Source organism: Salvelinus namaycush, chromosome 28 (assembly GCF_016432855.1).
Source record: "Salvelinus namaycush isolate Seneca chromosome 28, SaNama_1.0, whole genome shotgun sequence".
Lineage (NCBI taxonomy): Eukaryota > Metazoa > Chordata > Actinopteri > Salmoniformes > Salmonidae > Salvelinus > Salvelinus namaycush.
In genome coordinates, this window is record NC_052334.1 from 46,146,295 (window position 1) to 46,161,945 (window position 15,651).

The following is a 15,651-nucleotide window of genomic DNA, read 5'->3' on the forward strand; positions in this document are numbered from 1 at the left end:
GTCACACGTGAGCAAATGTGAGTGAGTGTGAGTGAGCGCCGGAGTGCCAGCCTAGAGAGGGTGAGTGGAGTGTGTGGGCACAGCAGGCACTGAGCCAGGCGGAAAGGAGAGAGCAGTCACCAGCCATACTTCCATGATGGATGGGCCTCATCCAGGAAACCACTGTACCGAACCTGGCTAGTAAAACCACAATACAAGCTCTACATAATGTGCTACCATTGCAAAAGACAGGTGGTTAGAGAACGTTGTCTATTAAACAAAAGAGGGGCTGACAGAGACTGTGAAAACCGGGCACATGCAATGTGATGAGTCCGGAAGAGTGGAAGAGTCCTCTTTTTACCCAGCAGCGACTTCTTCTCCTCTCCCACTAAAAGATACTGGCTGTCTGGTTTTCAGACATAGCTCACGCACATTTAATCACGGCGCACACAGCTAACCTCTGTTCTAGTGAATTCTATCACTGGTTCCTCACCTTATTTTGTGCAGCTATTCCCCTCTGGGTGAAGTCGTTAATTAGTTTCCTGCCCTCACTCATCTCCTGTTCTTTCCCCCCCTCGTCCTCCTGCTCTTAGCCAGGTGTCCACTTTGTTGCTGACTCTTATATGGGTAATTCTACAGAAGTGACGCAATTTGGGGAACAAAACAAATATATATGAAAACGTGTGTCCTATTTTTCCCCAAACTTCCAAAATGTGTCAGGTCGACATATATACACTACACAAACACACATTCTTTGTTTTGCATATTTGAAATATTCACCTGAATTCCTTACCACACCACTAAATTTGTCACATAGTGATCGTTTTGATTAACCTTTTATTGCAGATAACATTTATTTGTATACCAAACTAACAAAATAGTAAAAACATGTTGAATCTGATTTTCAAACCCTTTAAATTAAAATGTTCAATGTTGATTGTACAGTATGAATCTGAAACTTGTTAATTTAATTACTTACACAACTAATTAATTATGTTGTTAGATGTTTAAATGATCTCTTTACCCATCTTTATTTCGGGCAAAATAGCAGACGTTGCGATGTCAAGTGTCAATCATAGAGATTAAGAGACTCTAGATGGATATAATTTGTTTTATTATAGACATTGCCATTGAGGGCTTCCACCTACTGCAGCCCTCATCCTCCACATACAACACCCGTTCTACCAGTCACATTCTGTTAAAGGTCCCTAAAGCACACAGATCACTGGGTCGCTCCTCTTTTCAGTTCGCTGCAGCTACCGACTGGAACGAGCTGCAAAAAACACTCAAACTGGACAGTTTTATCTCAATCTCTTCATTCAAAGACTCAAATCACGGACACTCTTACTAACAGCTGTGGCTGCTTCGCGTGATGTATTGTTGTCTCTACCTCCTTGACGTTTGTGCTGTTGTCTGTGCACAATAATGTTTGTACCATGTTTTGTGGCCTTTTGGTCGGCCGTCATTGTAAATAATAATTTGTTCTTAACTGACTTGTACAGTATTTATTATTATTTATTTATTTTATCTCAATTCTTGCTCGTACAATATGCATATTATTATTACTATTTGATAGAAAACACTCTCTAGTTTCTAAAACCGTTTGAATTATTTCTCTGAGTGAAACAGAACTCATTCTGCAGCACTTTTCCTGACCAGGAAGTGGAATGTCAGAAATATATGCTCTGTTCAACTTCCTGCCTATACATGGTCATGATACGTAACAGTCTACGTACACTTCATACGCCTTCCTCTGGGTGTCAAGAGGCTGTGAGAGAAGAAATGTTGTGTTTATCTTGGTCTGAGGTGGAATAAAAGCTATTTCTTTGACGTGACCGTCCACTTCCTGTTTCTGGAGCGCGCGAAAGAGGACATGGATTTGGCTTCTGTTTTGCTCCCGTTATGGACGACTAACATCTCCGTCTTAGATTTTATTTGATACATGTGACCATATCATCGTAACGTATGTTTTTTCAATATAGTTTAATCAGATTATTGAAATTTTTCGGGAGTTTTGCCGTGTTCCGTTCTCTGACTTTGTTGACGTTGGAGTGATCCGTGCCACTTGGCAAGTGCCCATGCTAAATGAAGAGGGATATTTGCCGTTCCAGATCAAAACAACGACTGTTCTGGACAAAGGACACCTTGTCCAACATTCTGACGGAAGATCACCAAAAGTAAGAAACATTTTATGATGCTATTTCTAATATCTGTCGTGCATGTGAACTGGTCGTGGGCGCCCAAGTGTTTCTGGCTATTGTGGCTACGCTAATATAGCGCTACATTTTGTTTTCGCTGTAAAACATTTAATAAATCGGAAATATTGTCTGGAATCACAAGATGCCTGTCTTTCAATTGCTGTACACTATGTATTTTTCAGAAATGTTTTATGATGAGTAATTAGGTATTTGACGTTGGTGTCTGTAAATATTATGGCTGCTTTCGGTGCAATTTCTGATTGTAGCTGAAATGTAAACTATGATTTATACCTAAAATATGCAAATTTTTCGAACAAAACATATGCTATACAATAAATATGTTATCAGACTGTCATCTGATGAAGTTGTTTCTTGGTTAGTGGCTATTTATATCTTTATTTGGTCGAATTTGTGATAGCTACTGATGGAGTAAAAACTGATGGAGTAAGAATAGTGGTGTCTTTTGCTAACGTGGTTAGCTAATAGATTTACATATTGTGTCTTCCCTGTAAAACATTTTAAAAATCGGACATGTTGGCTTGATTCACAAGATGTGTACCTTTCATCTGGTGTCTTGGACTTGTTAATGTGTGAAAGTTAAATATTTACATTCTTTGGGGATGCTTTTCTGCAAAGGGGACAGGACGACTGCACCGTATTGAGGGGAGGATGGATGGGGCCATGTATCGCGAGATCTTGGCCAACAACCTCCTTCCCTCAGTAAGAGCATTGAAGATGGGTCGTGGCTGGGTCTTCCAGCATGTCAACGACCCTAAACACACAGCCAGGGCAACTAAGGAGTGGCTCCGTAAGAAGCATCTCAAGGTCCTGGAGTGGCCTAGCCAGTCTCCAGACCTGAACCCAATAGAAAATCTTTGGAGGGAGCTGAAAGTCCGTATTGCCCAGCGACAGCCCCGAAACCTGAAGGATCTGGAGAAGGTCTGTATGGAGGAGTGGGACAAAATCCCTGCTGCAGTGTGTGCAAACCTGGTCAAGAACTACAGGAAACGTATGATCTCTATAATTGCAAACAAAGGTTTCTGTACCAAATATTAAGTTCTGCTTTTCTGATGTATCAAATACTTATGTCATGCAATAAAATGCTAATTAATTACTTAAAAATCATACAATGTGATTTTCTGGATTTTGTTTTAAATTCCGTCTCTCACAGTTGAAGTGTGCCTATGATAAAAATGACAGACCTCTACATGCTTTGTAAGTAGGAAAACCTGCAAAATCGGCAGTGTATCAAATACTTGTTCTCCCCACTGTATGTAAGAATGCTGTTCATCGACTATAACTCAGCATTTAACACCATAGTACCCTCAAAACTCGTCATTAAGCTTGAGACCCTGGGTCTCGACCCAGCCCTGTGCAACTGGGTCCTGGACTTCCTGACGGGCCGCCCCCAGGTGGTGAGGGTAGGTAACGTCTCCACCCCGCTGATCCTCAACACTGGGGCCCCACAAGGGTGCGTTCTCAGCCCTCTCCTGTGCTCCCTGTTTACCCATGACTGCGTGGCCATGCACACCTCCAACTCAATCATCAAGTTTGCAGACGACACTACAGTGGTAGGCTTTATTACCAACAACGACGAGATGGTCTACAGGGAGGAGGTGAGGGCCCTCGGACTGTGGTGTCAGGAAAAGAACCTCACATTCAAAGTCAACAAAACAAAGGAGATGATCGTGGACTTCAGGAAACAGCAGAGGGAGCAGCCCCTTATCCACATCGACGGGACAGTAGTGGAGAAGGTGGAAAGTTTTAAGTTCCTCGGTGTACACATCACGGACAAACTGAAATGGTCCACCCACACAGACAGCGTGGTGAAGAAGGCGCAGCCCGAGCCACTGCCTGTTCACCCCGCTATCATCCAGAAGGCGAGGTCAGTACAGGTGCATCAAAGCGGGGACCGAGAGACTGAAAAACAGCTTCTATCTCAAGGCCATCAGACTGTTAAACAGCCACACTAACATTGAGTGGCTGCTGCCAACATACTGACTCATCTCTAGCCACTTTAATAATGAACAATTGATGTAATAAATGTATCACCAGCCACTTTAAACTATGCCACTTTATATTATGTTTACATACCCTACATTACTCATCTCATATGTATATACTGTACTTCTATACCATCTACTGCATCTTGCCTATGCCGTTCGGCCATCGCTCATTCATATATTTTTATGTACATATTATTCATTCCTTTACACTTGTGTATATAAGGTAGTTGTTGTGAAATTGTTAGGTTAGATTACTTGTTAAATATTACTGCATGGTCGGAACTAGAAGCACAAGCATTTCGCTACACTCGCATTAACATCTGCTAACCATGTGTATGTGACCAATAACATTTGATTACAGTACATCTATGTTTTGGCCAAATAGGCTCTTGGAGGGTTGGAGCCCCCTTGCTGGCTATGCATCTGAATATTCTACAATTTTTACTGGTGTGCACTTGTCCACTACCCACATGGTGGTCCTCTGTAGCTCAGTTGGTAATCTCTGTTACCCAGAAGTAAAATCATCTTGCAAAAGTTGGTCATTTCCTGTTTTACTCCTGGGGGGGGGGGGGGATGAAAAAGTTCTCAATTTCTCGCAAAAGGAAACCTTCGGTCAAATACTTATTTCCCTCATTAAAATGCAAATCAATTTATAACATTTTTGACATGCGTTTTTCTGGATTTTTGTTGTTATTCTGTCTCTCACTGTTCAAATAAACCTACCATTAAAATTATAGACTGATCATTTGTCAGTGGGCAAATGTACAAAATCAGCAGGGGATCAAATACTTTTCCCTCTCACTGTATAATTCAGTAAAATCAATGAAATTGTTGCATGTTGCATTTATATTTTTGTTAGACCATTAAGAAAGAGAATTACAAACCTCTGCCAATAACAGCTAGTTTTCAATTTTCCCCTACCCACTCAGACCACTCCCAGACAGTCATAGGAATATTATTGCTTGCGAAACTGCTCTTTGCTAAGAAGCAATTTATTTTTATTTTTGACCATTTTAATTGAAAACAATCATAGTAAGGTACTTAAATTGTGACCGAGAAATTATTTGATATTGAGATAAAACGGCTGCTTTGGACCTTTAAAGTGTTAATACTCTCAATGTTCCCGCTAAACTGCGCGCGTGCACGGCCACGCACTTCCTCCGGCATGCAGAGCAGAAGAAATGCAAGAGATTGAACTTCACTGAGTTCGCACAATATAGATCAACGTTTTTTCAGTGGTCGAATCCAAATTATATCAGCCCCTTTTCAATGCAACAAACCAAAACAATTCTAACTTGGCAAGATTGTGATTTTGTTGTAGACAGAGTCAGAGCGCAACGGAGTAGAATTCTATTGACGGGGTAGCCAACAAGCGGTCTTTCAATCAATGAATGCGCTTTTCAGATCAGAGCGCAGTGCCACGCGCATGCACATTTGTTAATATTTTTAGCTAGTTATTAGCCCAGTTATAGATGAGTATAGGTCAACAATGGGGAGTTACTGCTTCCTACAAGAGCACAACACGTGTAGACTACATTTCAAGCTGTTTTTGTGGCAGTGTTGTGTTTTGAGACATGGCTTATTTGCATATTCAAGCCTTAGGCAGAGGTAGTCTACATTGTTTTATTCTCTGTATGGTAATAATGATTCATTTGATTTTAAAGTGGTTTATTGCATCATACAACACAATGCAATGCAATTTATGGTCACCTATTTGGCCCAAGGTGTTACAGACTAAGTAAAAAACAAATGTCAAGCCCTTCATGAAATAAAAACGTCTTATGTAATGTAGGCCTGTATTAAACACCACATGTAGGCTACTGTAGGCTATATCATAGAAATAAAAAGCTATTTCCATGTGAAAATGTAATGGGATTTGCTCCATTGATTTTGTTGATAGGCCTACATTATGCTAAAATAGCCACAACAGCCTATTGGCTACTTTCTAAAACTGTAAGGGTACATTCTCCCTGTTCACTGTAAACCCACGCCGGAAGTTGCACAGAATTCTCACAACGTTTAAGTTTCCGCTCACAAGACATAAAATTTACTCAGTGCCCCCAAAAATTTGAGGGATTATTGGTCTCAATGGCACTGCCCGTGCTGTCACAGACACCATAATGACACACTAAATAATATATATATATCAATAATGGGTCAACTGTTTCAGTTGTGACCATTTCGGTTTGTGACTTAATTTGGACATTAAAGAATTCCCATAGCTAACAGAGTGTTGCGCAATTAACCAAAATGTGGTTTAATTTCGTTTTTTAAATACCTAATTGACCAACGTCGATTCAATTATTTGAATTCCATTTAGTTAATTTTTTTCTGAGCTCAACGCCCCGTTCCTCTCTAGGACATGTTGTCCAACTCTTGCCTGAGACTCCAAACTGAATTCTTCCGCTGCTCTATGTTCGTTACATACTTCAGTCTGAGACTGCCATCTTGAAGTCGTTTGTGGTGACGTCAAAATGAGGGTGTTGTACAAAAGTCATAAGCAATTAGATGATCTAACCAGAATATCAAAGCCAATGACGAATTTTCAAAACGCCGCTTCACCAACGTGCGTTTTGGCTTTGGCCCAAACCATTGGTTTCTGGGACCAATCAGAATGGTTAGAATGTGTTTGCGTTCTAGAAATCATTAGGTACTCAGATCCAGACTCACTGCTGAGAAGAAACTAACGTCCGTGGGCGTGACGTAGCGTTTGGCCAGAGCAAAGAAATTCGGTAGCCAGGCAAGTCCAACTCATCATAGTTAAGTGCAGAAAACGTGGTAATTAACTACAATGACCAGAATTTATTGTGCCTACAGCTACCTGTTCTCATTGGTTCTTGCCCGGGCAAGTGGGGCCGGCAGACAGACAAGGAGATGAAGAGCGATAAAGAGACAAGATAGGGCTAGAGAGCAGTTGCTTAGGTATCTCTACCCGACAATACATCTAATTGATTGATAGCTGTTATTTTGCAGTCTTAAAAGTATGCCTTATCTACTTTGAAGAAATAGTGATTTCGTCAGACAGCAGGTAGCTAGGCAAGCCTACTAGCCTGAAGGATGACTCTTAGGGGAGCACAGAGATAGATGGCGGCTGGCTTCTACTGCAGATGATATGATGACTTGGAATGAAATAATAAGTCATGAAATTGAAAAAAAGTTAAAGTAAAGTCATGTGAATAAAGGATGGTTTATTAATAAGTGATAAGCAGTAATGGGCAGTCACTACCATCATTGGGATTTTATTAATGAGATAATAATATCGTCATCATACTTTAAAAAAAATAAATGTGTAATATACTCAACCAAAATATTTATTTTAAAGTAAAGTCATGTGAATTAATGATGGTTAGAGCCTAAGTGATAGTACTGGGCAGTCACTACCGTAAATTGTTTTATTCTGTGTCGTTACAGCATTGGTCCCACAAAGCAGTTACTTCCTTTGGAAAGATGTACATCCCAACAAATATATATTTTAGTCCCAAAACCATACTTTAAATATTTATTGATATATTAGATGTTCGGTTGTGATACCTCTTAAACATACATAAAGATTTATCAACTTGTTCACTCATTTTCTCCAAAATGTTTGCAGACAGGCTACTCGCCATGTGGCTATACTGGAGAGGGGTGCAATCCCATCACCTGGTGATATTTGTAGGGGTGTGGCTGAAGGCACATTCATTCTACAGTCTTTTAATGTGTGTGTTTCAGAAGTGACTTCAAATGGTGGGACAGCATTTTTTTTAAAGAAAGATGTTCAAAAATAAACAAAACTACTAATTAGATCAGTTTCTTTCAATGTAATAATAGAACAACTCAACTCAAGTTGAAATAATAGTGTTATAACTTTTTTTTTATCATTAATTGCTTTAGGAGTCAGGGTTTGGGACAGCCACCTCAATAGAAATAGGTGTATAAACAATTTATTGCCTTGGATTGAATTAGAACATATCATGACGTAAATAAATGTCCTAAGTTTGGAAATGTTACTTTTTTTTCCCGTATATTTTTTTTGCGGTGGGACTGCAATTTTCACCACTTCTGTAGAATCACCTATATAGCAATGACTGTCAGGCTCCTCTCCTATGCAGACCTAGCAAGAATTAGGAAATAAGAAACAATTGCTAACTGCTTTGTCATATTAAAGAAAACACGAAACCAGGAGAGATGAACGAAAACAAGTAGAAAAGAACTGGAACTTGGGCCGACTCAATGACGATACAGATGCACCACCTCCCAGGTGAAAAGCCACCCAGCTCAAGCACTTAAAGAAGTCCCTCGAGCCTAAAATAAATCTGTGCAGTCAGTGAAAATGTGCTTCAGTGTGCTAATAATAATGCTGAGCGTGTCGTGTGAAAGAGTTGCCCCCAACATGTGTGAAACCACTGGGCAGAACACCTGATGTGTACAAAGTACCAAAAACAAAAGTTCTCAGTTCCCTGCAGTGATGACTAACAGCACGCAAGACTGGACATTTTGTTAAGAAATAAGAATAAAATGAATGAAATCAGTGACTTGTTTTTACTTAGTGTTGACTTTGAACCAGGCAATGACAACCCTGACGGGGAATAAATCACACAGTGTGATGTCATTACAAGTGGCTGAGGACTCCTCCATTCCAGCTGAGTGATGACAGTGCTGAAGGAGAGGGAATGGTGAACGGAGAAGACGTGATTGACAAGCGGAATGCCATCCCTAACTGGAACACCACCAACATGGAGGAGGTTTGAAGAACTGAAACGCTCTCTGCTGGCTTCCTCTATCTTTGAGGGGGGGGGGGGGGGGGGGTAACGATCCCCACAAGAGAATGCGACGCAGTCAGAGAAGACAAATGCTAATGTATTCACAAGTGCATCATGCACAAGCTTTAGTGGGATTGGATACGTTAGGTCTCAGGCTCATCTTCTGCAATGCTTATCAATCTCCTTGGTTTGGTCTTTCTGCATGAAATGACTGCAAAGTAATACCATTTGTTGCAATAAATAATGTCAAAGTCATTATTTGGCTAGAATGACATAGCCTAACTCACTCTCATGAGTGACAACACAATTAAGAACTAGTGTGTGCTACAGTTAATTCAAACATACAAACTTTATTGATCTCTTACCTTTGAGACAAAAGCAGACGTAAAAAGGGTCAAACTGGGACAAAACCGAGAGCATAAATGTGAGAGAAGGTCCCTGTATTCTTGCTCACCTGTTTCATCCCCAGTCGGTAGGCCACGATGCGGTCCACAGACAGGGGGTTCTGCTGGGTCCACTGTAGCTTGAAGCCGTAGACCCTGGGCCGGTTCTGCCACAACGCACTGTATGTGTCATAGTAGAACTCTGGGGCATAGGCCCTCCCTGTAACAAAAAAAGAAAAGTAGACTGGGTTTAGTATGGGCTGTGTTTGTGTGAATGTGTGTGTGTGTATGCATACATCACCATTCTAACTGACGTTATTCCCCTCAGCCACACACAACTGTGACATATCATTCTTTGTTAGTTTCCTTGAAATGCCATTTATCAATACTCTTCTACGCCTAAAAATAGTCTCGTCAATATACACTGAATGTACAAATCATTAGGAACAGCTTCCTAATATTGAGTTGAACCCCCGTTTGCCCTCAGAACAGCCTCAATTCATCAGGGAATGGACTCTACAAGGTGTCAAAGGTGTTCCACAGGGATGCTGGCCAATGTTGACTCCAATGCTTCCCACAGTTGTGTCAAGTTGGCTGGATGTCCTTTGGGTGCTGGACCATTCTTGATACACACGGGAAACGATTGAGCGTGAAAAATCCAGCTGTGTTTCAGTTTTTGACACACTCAAACAGGTGCGCCTGGCAAATACTACCATACCCAGTTCAAAGGCACTTCAATCTTGAGTCTTTCCCATTCACCCTCTGAATGGCACACATACACAATCCATGTCTCAATTGTCTCAAGGCTTAAAAATGCTTCTTTAACCTGTCTCCCCTTCATTTACACTGATTGAAGTGGATTTAACAGGTGACATCAATAAGGGATCAGAGCTTTCACCTGGTCAGTCTGTCATGGAAAGAGCAGGTGTTTCTAATGTTTTGTAAACTCAGTGTACATTCTAAGCACTGTCACTGTCACGCCCTGACCTTAGTATTCTTTGTTTTCTTTATTATTTTGGTTAGGTCAGGGTGTGACATGGGTGATTATATGTTTTTGTCCTGTCTAGGATTTTTGTATGTTTATGGGGTTGTTACCAGTCTAGGGGTTTTGTATGTCTATGGTTGCCTAGATTGGTTCTCAATTAGAGGCAGCTGTTTATCGTTGTCTCTGATTGGGAACCATATTTAGGCAGCCATATTCCTTGAGTATTTCGTGGGTGATTATCTATGTCTATGTTTAGTTGCTTGTGTCAGCACTATGATTATATAGCTTCACGTTTGTTTGTTGTTTTTGTATAGTTCATTCCATGTTCTTTCTTTATTAAAAGAAGATGCATTCAAATCACGCTGCGCTTTGGTCTCATCGCTATAACGAACGTGACAGTCCCTGTAGCATTGAAGCTTTACTTTCCCCAATGCAGAAATGAGAAAGACAATTTTTCTGTGGTTCAAAGAATGCATGGACACAGAACTAAGCAGTAAAGAAGAAGAGGGCCCCTCTATGAGCTGAAAGCTGCCAAGAAATTGAAAACAGCTTAGCAGCGAGGGCTGTCTCGTTCTTGTCAAATGAAAACCTAAATTGCTACTAGAGAAGCAAGAAGAGGTGCACAGGAGCTCCAGTGTGACTATTAACCCAAAGGGTAAAGGATTAGTCCAATGTGGATGTTAATGTGACATTGATGTATTAGGGCTGTCCCCGAATTTAAAAAAATCTTGGTCAACCGAAAGTTGTCTGTTCTTTTGACCAACATTTTAAAATGTGTATTTTTCCATTTATTAGACACACCCTATGTGTTTTAATAAAATAAACTATATATGCATTGAACTTGTCTCATGCTTTAAGTGCACTGTTTGATGAAAAGAAAATATATATATTTGCTACTGCTTCAACTAAAACAATTATCGATCGACCAACAGCCTATTGACCAAACAATCGTCTAGTCGACTAATTGGGGTCAGTCCTAGTATCTATCACATACAGTGCATACAGTATTCAGGCCCCTTGACCTTTTCCACATTTTGTTACGTTACAGCCTTATTCTAAAATTGCTTAAATCATTTTCCCCCCCTCATTAATCTACACACAATACCCCATAATGACGAAGCAAAAACTTTTTCTTTTTTTCCCCCAAGTATCAAAATTTATAAACAGAAATACCTTATTTTCATAAGTATTCAGACCCTTTTGCTATGAGACACGAAATTGAGCTCAGGTGCATCCTGTTTCCATTGATCATCCTGAGATGTTTCTACAACTTGATTGGAGTCCACCTGTGGTAACTTCAATTGATTGGACATGATTTGGAAAGGCACACGCCTGTCTATATAAGGTCCCACAGTTGACAGTGCATGTCAGAGCAAAAACAAAGCAATGAGGTTGAAGGAATTGTTCGTAGAGGTGCGAGACAGGATTGTGTTGAGGCACAGATCTGGGGAAGGGTACCAAAACATTTCTGCAGCATTGAAGGTCCCCAAGACCACAGTGGCCTCCATCATTCTTAAATGGAAGAAGTTTAGAACCACCAAGACTTCCTAGAGCTGGCCGCCCGGCCAAACTGAGCAATCAGGGGAGAAGGGCCTCGCTCAGGGAGGTGACCAAGAACCCAATGGTTACTCGGACAGAGCACCAGACTTCCTGTGTTTAGATGGGAGAACCTTCAAGAAGGACAACCCTCTCTGCAGCACTCAGGCCATTATGGTAGTGGCCAGACGGAAGCCAATTTTCAGTAAAAGGCACATGACAGCTCGCTTGGAGTTTTCCAAAAGTCACCTAAAGGACTCGCAGACCATGAGAAACAAGATTCTCTGGTCTGATGAAACGAAAATTGAACTCTTTGGCCTGAATGCCAAGTGTCACGTCTGTAGGAAACATGGCACCATCCCTACGGTGAAACATGGTGGTGGCAGCATCATGCTGCGGGGTGTTTTTCAGCAGCTGGTACTGGGAAACTAGTCAGGATCGAGGGAAATATGAATGGAGCAAAGTACAGAGAGATCCTTGACATAAACCTGCTACAGAGCGCTCAGGACGTCAGACTGGGGCGAAGGTTCTCCTTCCTACAGGACAATGACCCTAAGCACACAGATAAGACAACGCAGGAGTGGCTTTGGGACAAGTCTCTGAATGTCCTTGAGTGGCCCAGCCAGAGCCCAGACTTGAACCCGATCAAACATCTCTGGAGAGACTTGAAAATAGCTGTGCAGCGACACTCCCCATCCAACCTGACAGAGGATCTGTAGAGAAGAATGGGAGAAACTCCCCAAATACAGGTGTGCCAAGCTTGTAGCTTTCATACCCAAGAAGCCTCAATGCTGTAATCGCTGCAGTAAAGGGTCTGAATACCTATGTAAATGTGATATTTCCGTTTTTGCTTTGTCATTATAGGGTATGGTGTGTAGGGTGATGAAGGAAAAAACCAATTAGTCTGTAACGTAACAAAATGTGGATAAAGTACTGTATATTTGATGTTACAGTGAATAATGATTCAACACAACATACTGCATCTGTCTCATATTTTAGGATTTGTAACATGAAAGGTATGTGTGTGTGTAACAGAGGTTGTTTGCGAGCACGTTCGAGTGATGTTTACCCTTGTCTGGAACCTGGAGACTTGAGTTGGCTCCTGAGCTAATGCCTTAGCTTTAGCTCAGCGGGCTAATACTATCTAATGGTATCGAATCTATTCTAATATTGAATTGTTTTCATGGAGAAAAGAAAACATCATAATGAACATATAAATATTTGATTGTGTTTGACACAATCTAGCTAGATCAAAAGAGCTCCCTCTTGTTATTATCTCAAAGCTTGATTGAAAGAAAAAGTTATCCAAGCTCATCCATTTCCCATCAATCATTTACAATAAAAACATAGAAATGTTATTTGTGGACAAAATATATAGCCTATAAGTAAGAAGGAAATAAACACTGTATATGATTAAGCATGGACGTGTTGTTTGAAGTCAGAATATAGCCCATGGATGCCTCATATATATATATATATATATATAAAACACATATAGATGAATGTAACACACATTCCTATACCACGCCGATGGCCACAAAGTCATTGAGATCAATGGTAGTATGACTTCAGACAGAGAAGCCTATTTGAAAGCATATTGGCTATAAGCTTACACTCAGCAGGACTGCTCCTGGGTGATGCGGACCCCTCCCATCTGTCTTTTCCTTTAGCCTCACAGTCATAGAAAGGTCAGGGAAGGGTCACACGCTGGCTGCTCACACACTCCAGTCTCATCTTACCTGTCCATACAGAGTTACTACACGCAGCAAATTATATATGTATTTTTTTATGGCACACGAGGCAACTGTCTTATTAGCGCCCATCTCCGTCAACTAATCAATTTCGGAGGCCAAAACGAATCCATTGCAGAGTTCGTGGGATGGCACGGTACAAGAAGGGGAGTGTGGCACAGCGCACGATATCTCTCCTGAATGCACTCTTCCGTGAATTTGTGCACATTCATTGTTTCATAACTTCATTGTGTGGATTGTTCACGTTTGACTGTTAACGTCTATCAATTCCCCATTACATACAGTGTCCGGCCAAACTGAGCAATCGGGGGAGAAGGGCCTTGGTCAGGGAGGTGATCCTGTAATTGCTGCCAAAGGTGCTTCAACAAAGTACTGAGTGAAGCTTGATTGATGGACTGGTAAGATGGCGGACTTAACACAACGGTGCAGATCGACTCAAGATAAAAAACGGAATATTCAATATCATACTTAAACTAAATATTAGCAGTTCATATACTCAGGGGTAATAACATTCAATCTGGATAACAACACAAAACAAATCAAAAGGCTAGAGAAATGTATTGACAAATATAACGAAAACAAGCAACACTCAAACATGATGGAGAGTAAACGAGGATAATCAATCTCCAAAAGAAAATGCAACTCCTCGACGGATACAGACGATTGATGATTTTCACCACCGGGACTGGTAAAGGGGTAAAGCGATCTGTTAAAGTCATCTGTTAATGACAAACTGGGCATACTTGAATTAGTCAGTAAGGATACAAAGGAGTTGAAAGCGAGCCTCGAAACGAGTGACGGAAAAGCTGCGAAAATGGAGAAAGAAACAAACAAGCTAAGAGGGACAGTCAATAAGATAGAAACAGACGTTAATGAACTTAAAAAGGAGAACATCTTTCTGAGAGAAGCCTTACTTGACAAACAGACTAGATATATGAGAGAAAATCGAGTTCTTGGGTATCCAAGAAAGAGAAGTTCCCGAAAAGGTAGTGAAGGAATTCTTTCTTACAGCGCTTCAAATCCCACTCGATGCTGTCGATAAAATCCAACTCAAACATGTACAGCGTTTCGGACAAAGAGGACAGAGATTTGAGAGCCCAATTGTTTCCAAATGTACTTTCTTTAAGGATAAAGTAATGGTTAAAAGCCTGGGTAAAAGACTCATTGGCACGAAAATAGCCATGAATGATAAGTTCCCGAGGGAGATTGCAAAACGGCGCAAAGTTCTTTACCCAGTACAGAATAGAGGAGAATAGATTAAAATGGAAGCGTGTAGCTCTCGTAGTCGATAAACTGTATATTGACAACAGAATGTTCAGAGACACAGACTACTCCATGGCTATTCTAAAAATTACTAAGTTCTCATAGAGGAGTTGAATAATGGAACACCCAATACTAGCCATGGTAGGGATTGTAATAATAAAGAAAGAAAAATGTATAGAATAGCAATAAAATAAAATAATTGTTCAATAAATAAACTACACTATACCATTCATATTATTGTGGCCCTGGTGGCACAAAATAATCAAAGGTCTGACAGCACAAAGATGCTTGGGAAAATGGTCACAACCGGGGACCAGCGTGTGTGTGTTTCATGGGAAGGGGGTGGATATGATCTCCATCACCTAGGACTTGACATTGGTAAATCAAATCTCACATTTTTGCTCAATCTTGCATGCTTTCTCAAACAGCTATAACTGTATAGACATTCGTAAAATCAGGTCCTTTCTTGAGTTGGGCCCTGGAATGTAACAACCGTTGAGCATCTGAGCTTATGGTTGATTGTGGGGGAAAGGTGTAAGTATGTGTGTGTGTGTGTGTGTGTGTGTGTGTGTTTGTATGTATCCAACATCTGTTACACAGGGGTAAGGATGCTAGGGACAATATAGGACTAATCAAAATAATTGTCTGTTAAAATAAAAATAGCTTGACAAAAATGTCATGTAATGCAATGGCAATCCTGGTTATAGGTAACAATCCTTTGCATGAAGTGCCAACCTTATTATGCATGTTAATTCTGGGACACTGTAAAGTCCATGGAGAATAAGAGCACTGAGGCTAGGAAACACTG

At 40.7% G+C, this 15,651-nt stretch overlaps 1 protein-coding gene across 1 annotated transcript in view; it reads right to left on the minus strand.

Moving 5' to 3' along the window:
- Nucleotides 1–15,651, minus strand: part of LOC120023376 (MAM domain-containing glycosylphosphatidylinositol anchor protein 2-like) — a 179,950-nt gene that overhangs the window by 81,911 nt on the left and 82,388 nt on the right. Inside the window, exon 10 of the mRNA XM_038967380.1 lies at nucleotides 9,380–9,528. Coding sequence (XP_038823308.1) covers nucleotides 9,380–9,528 — 149 coding nt within the window. The remainder of the gene's footprint in view (nucleotides 1–9,379; nucleotides 9,529–15,651) is intronic.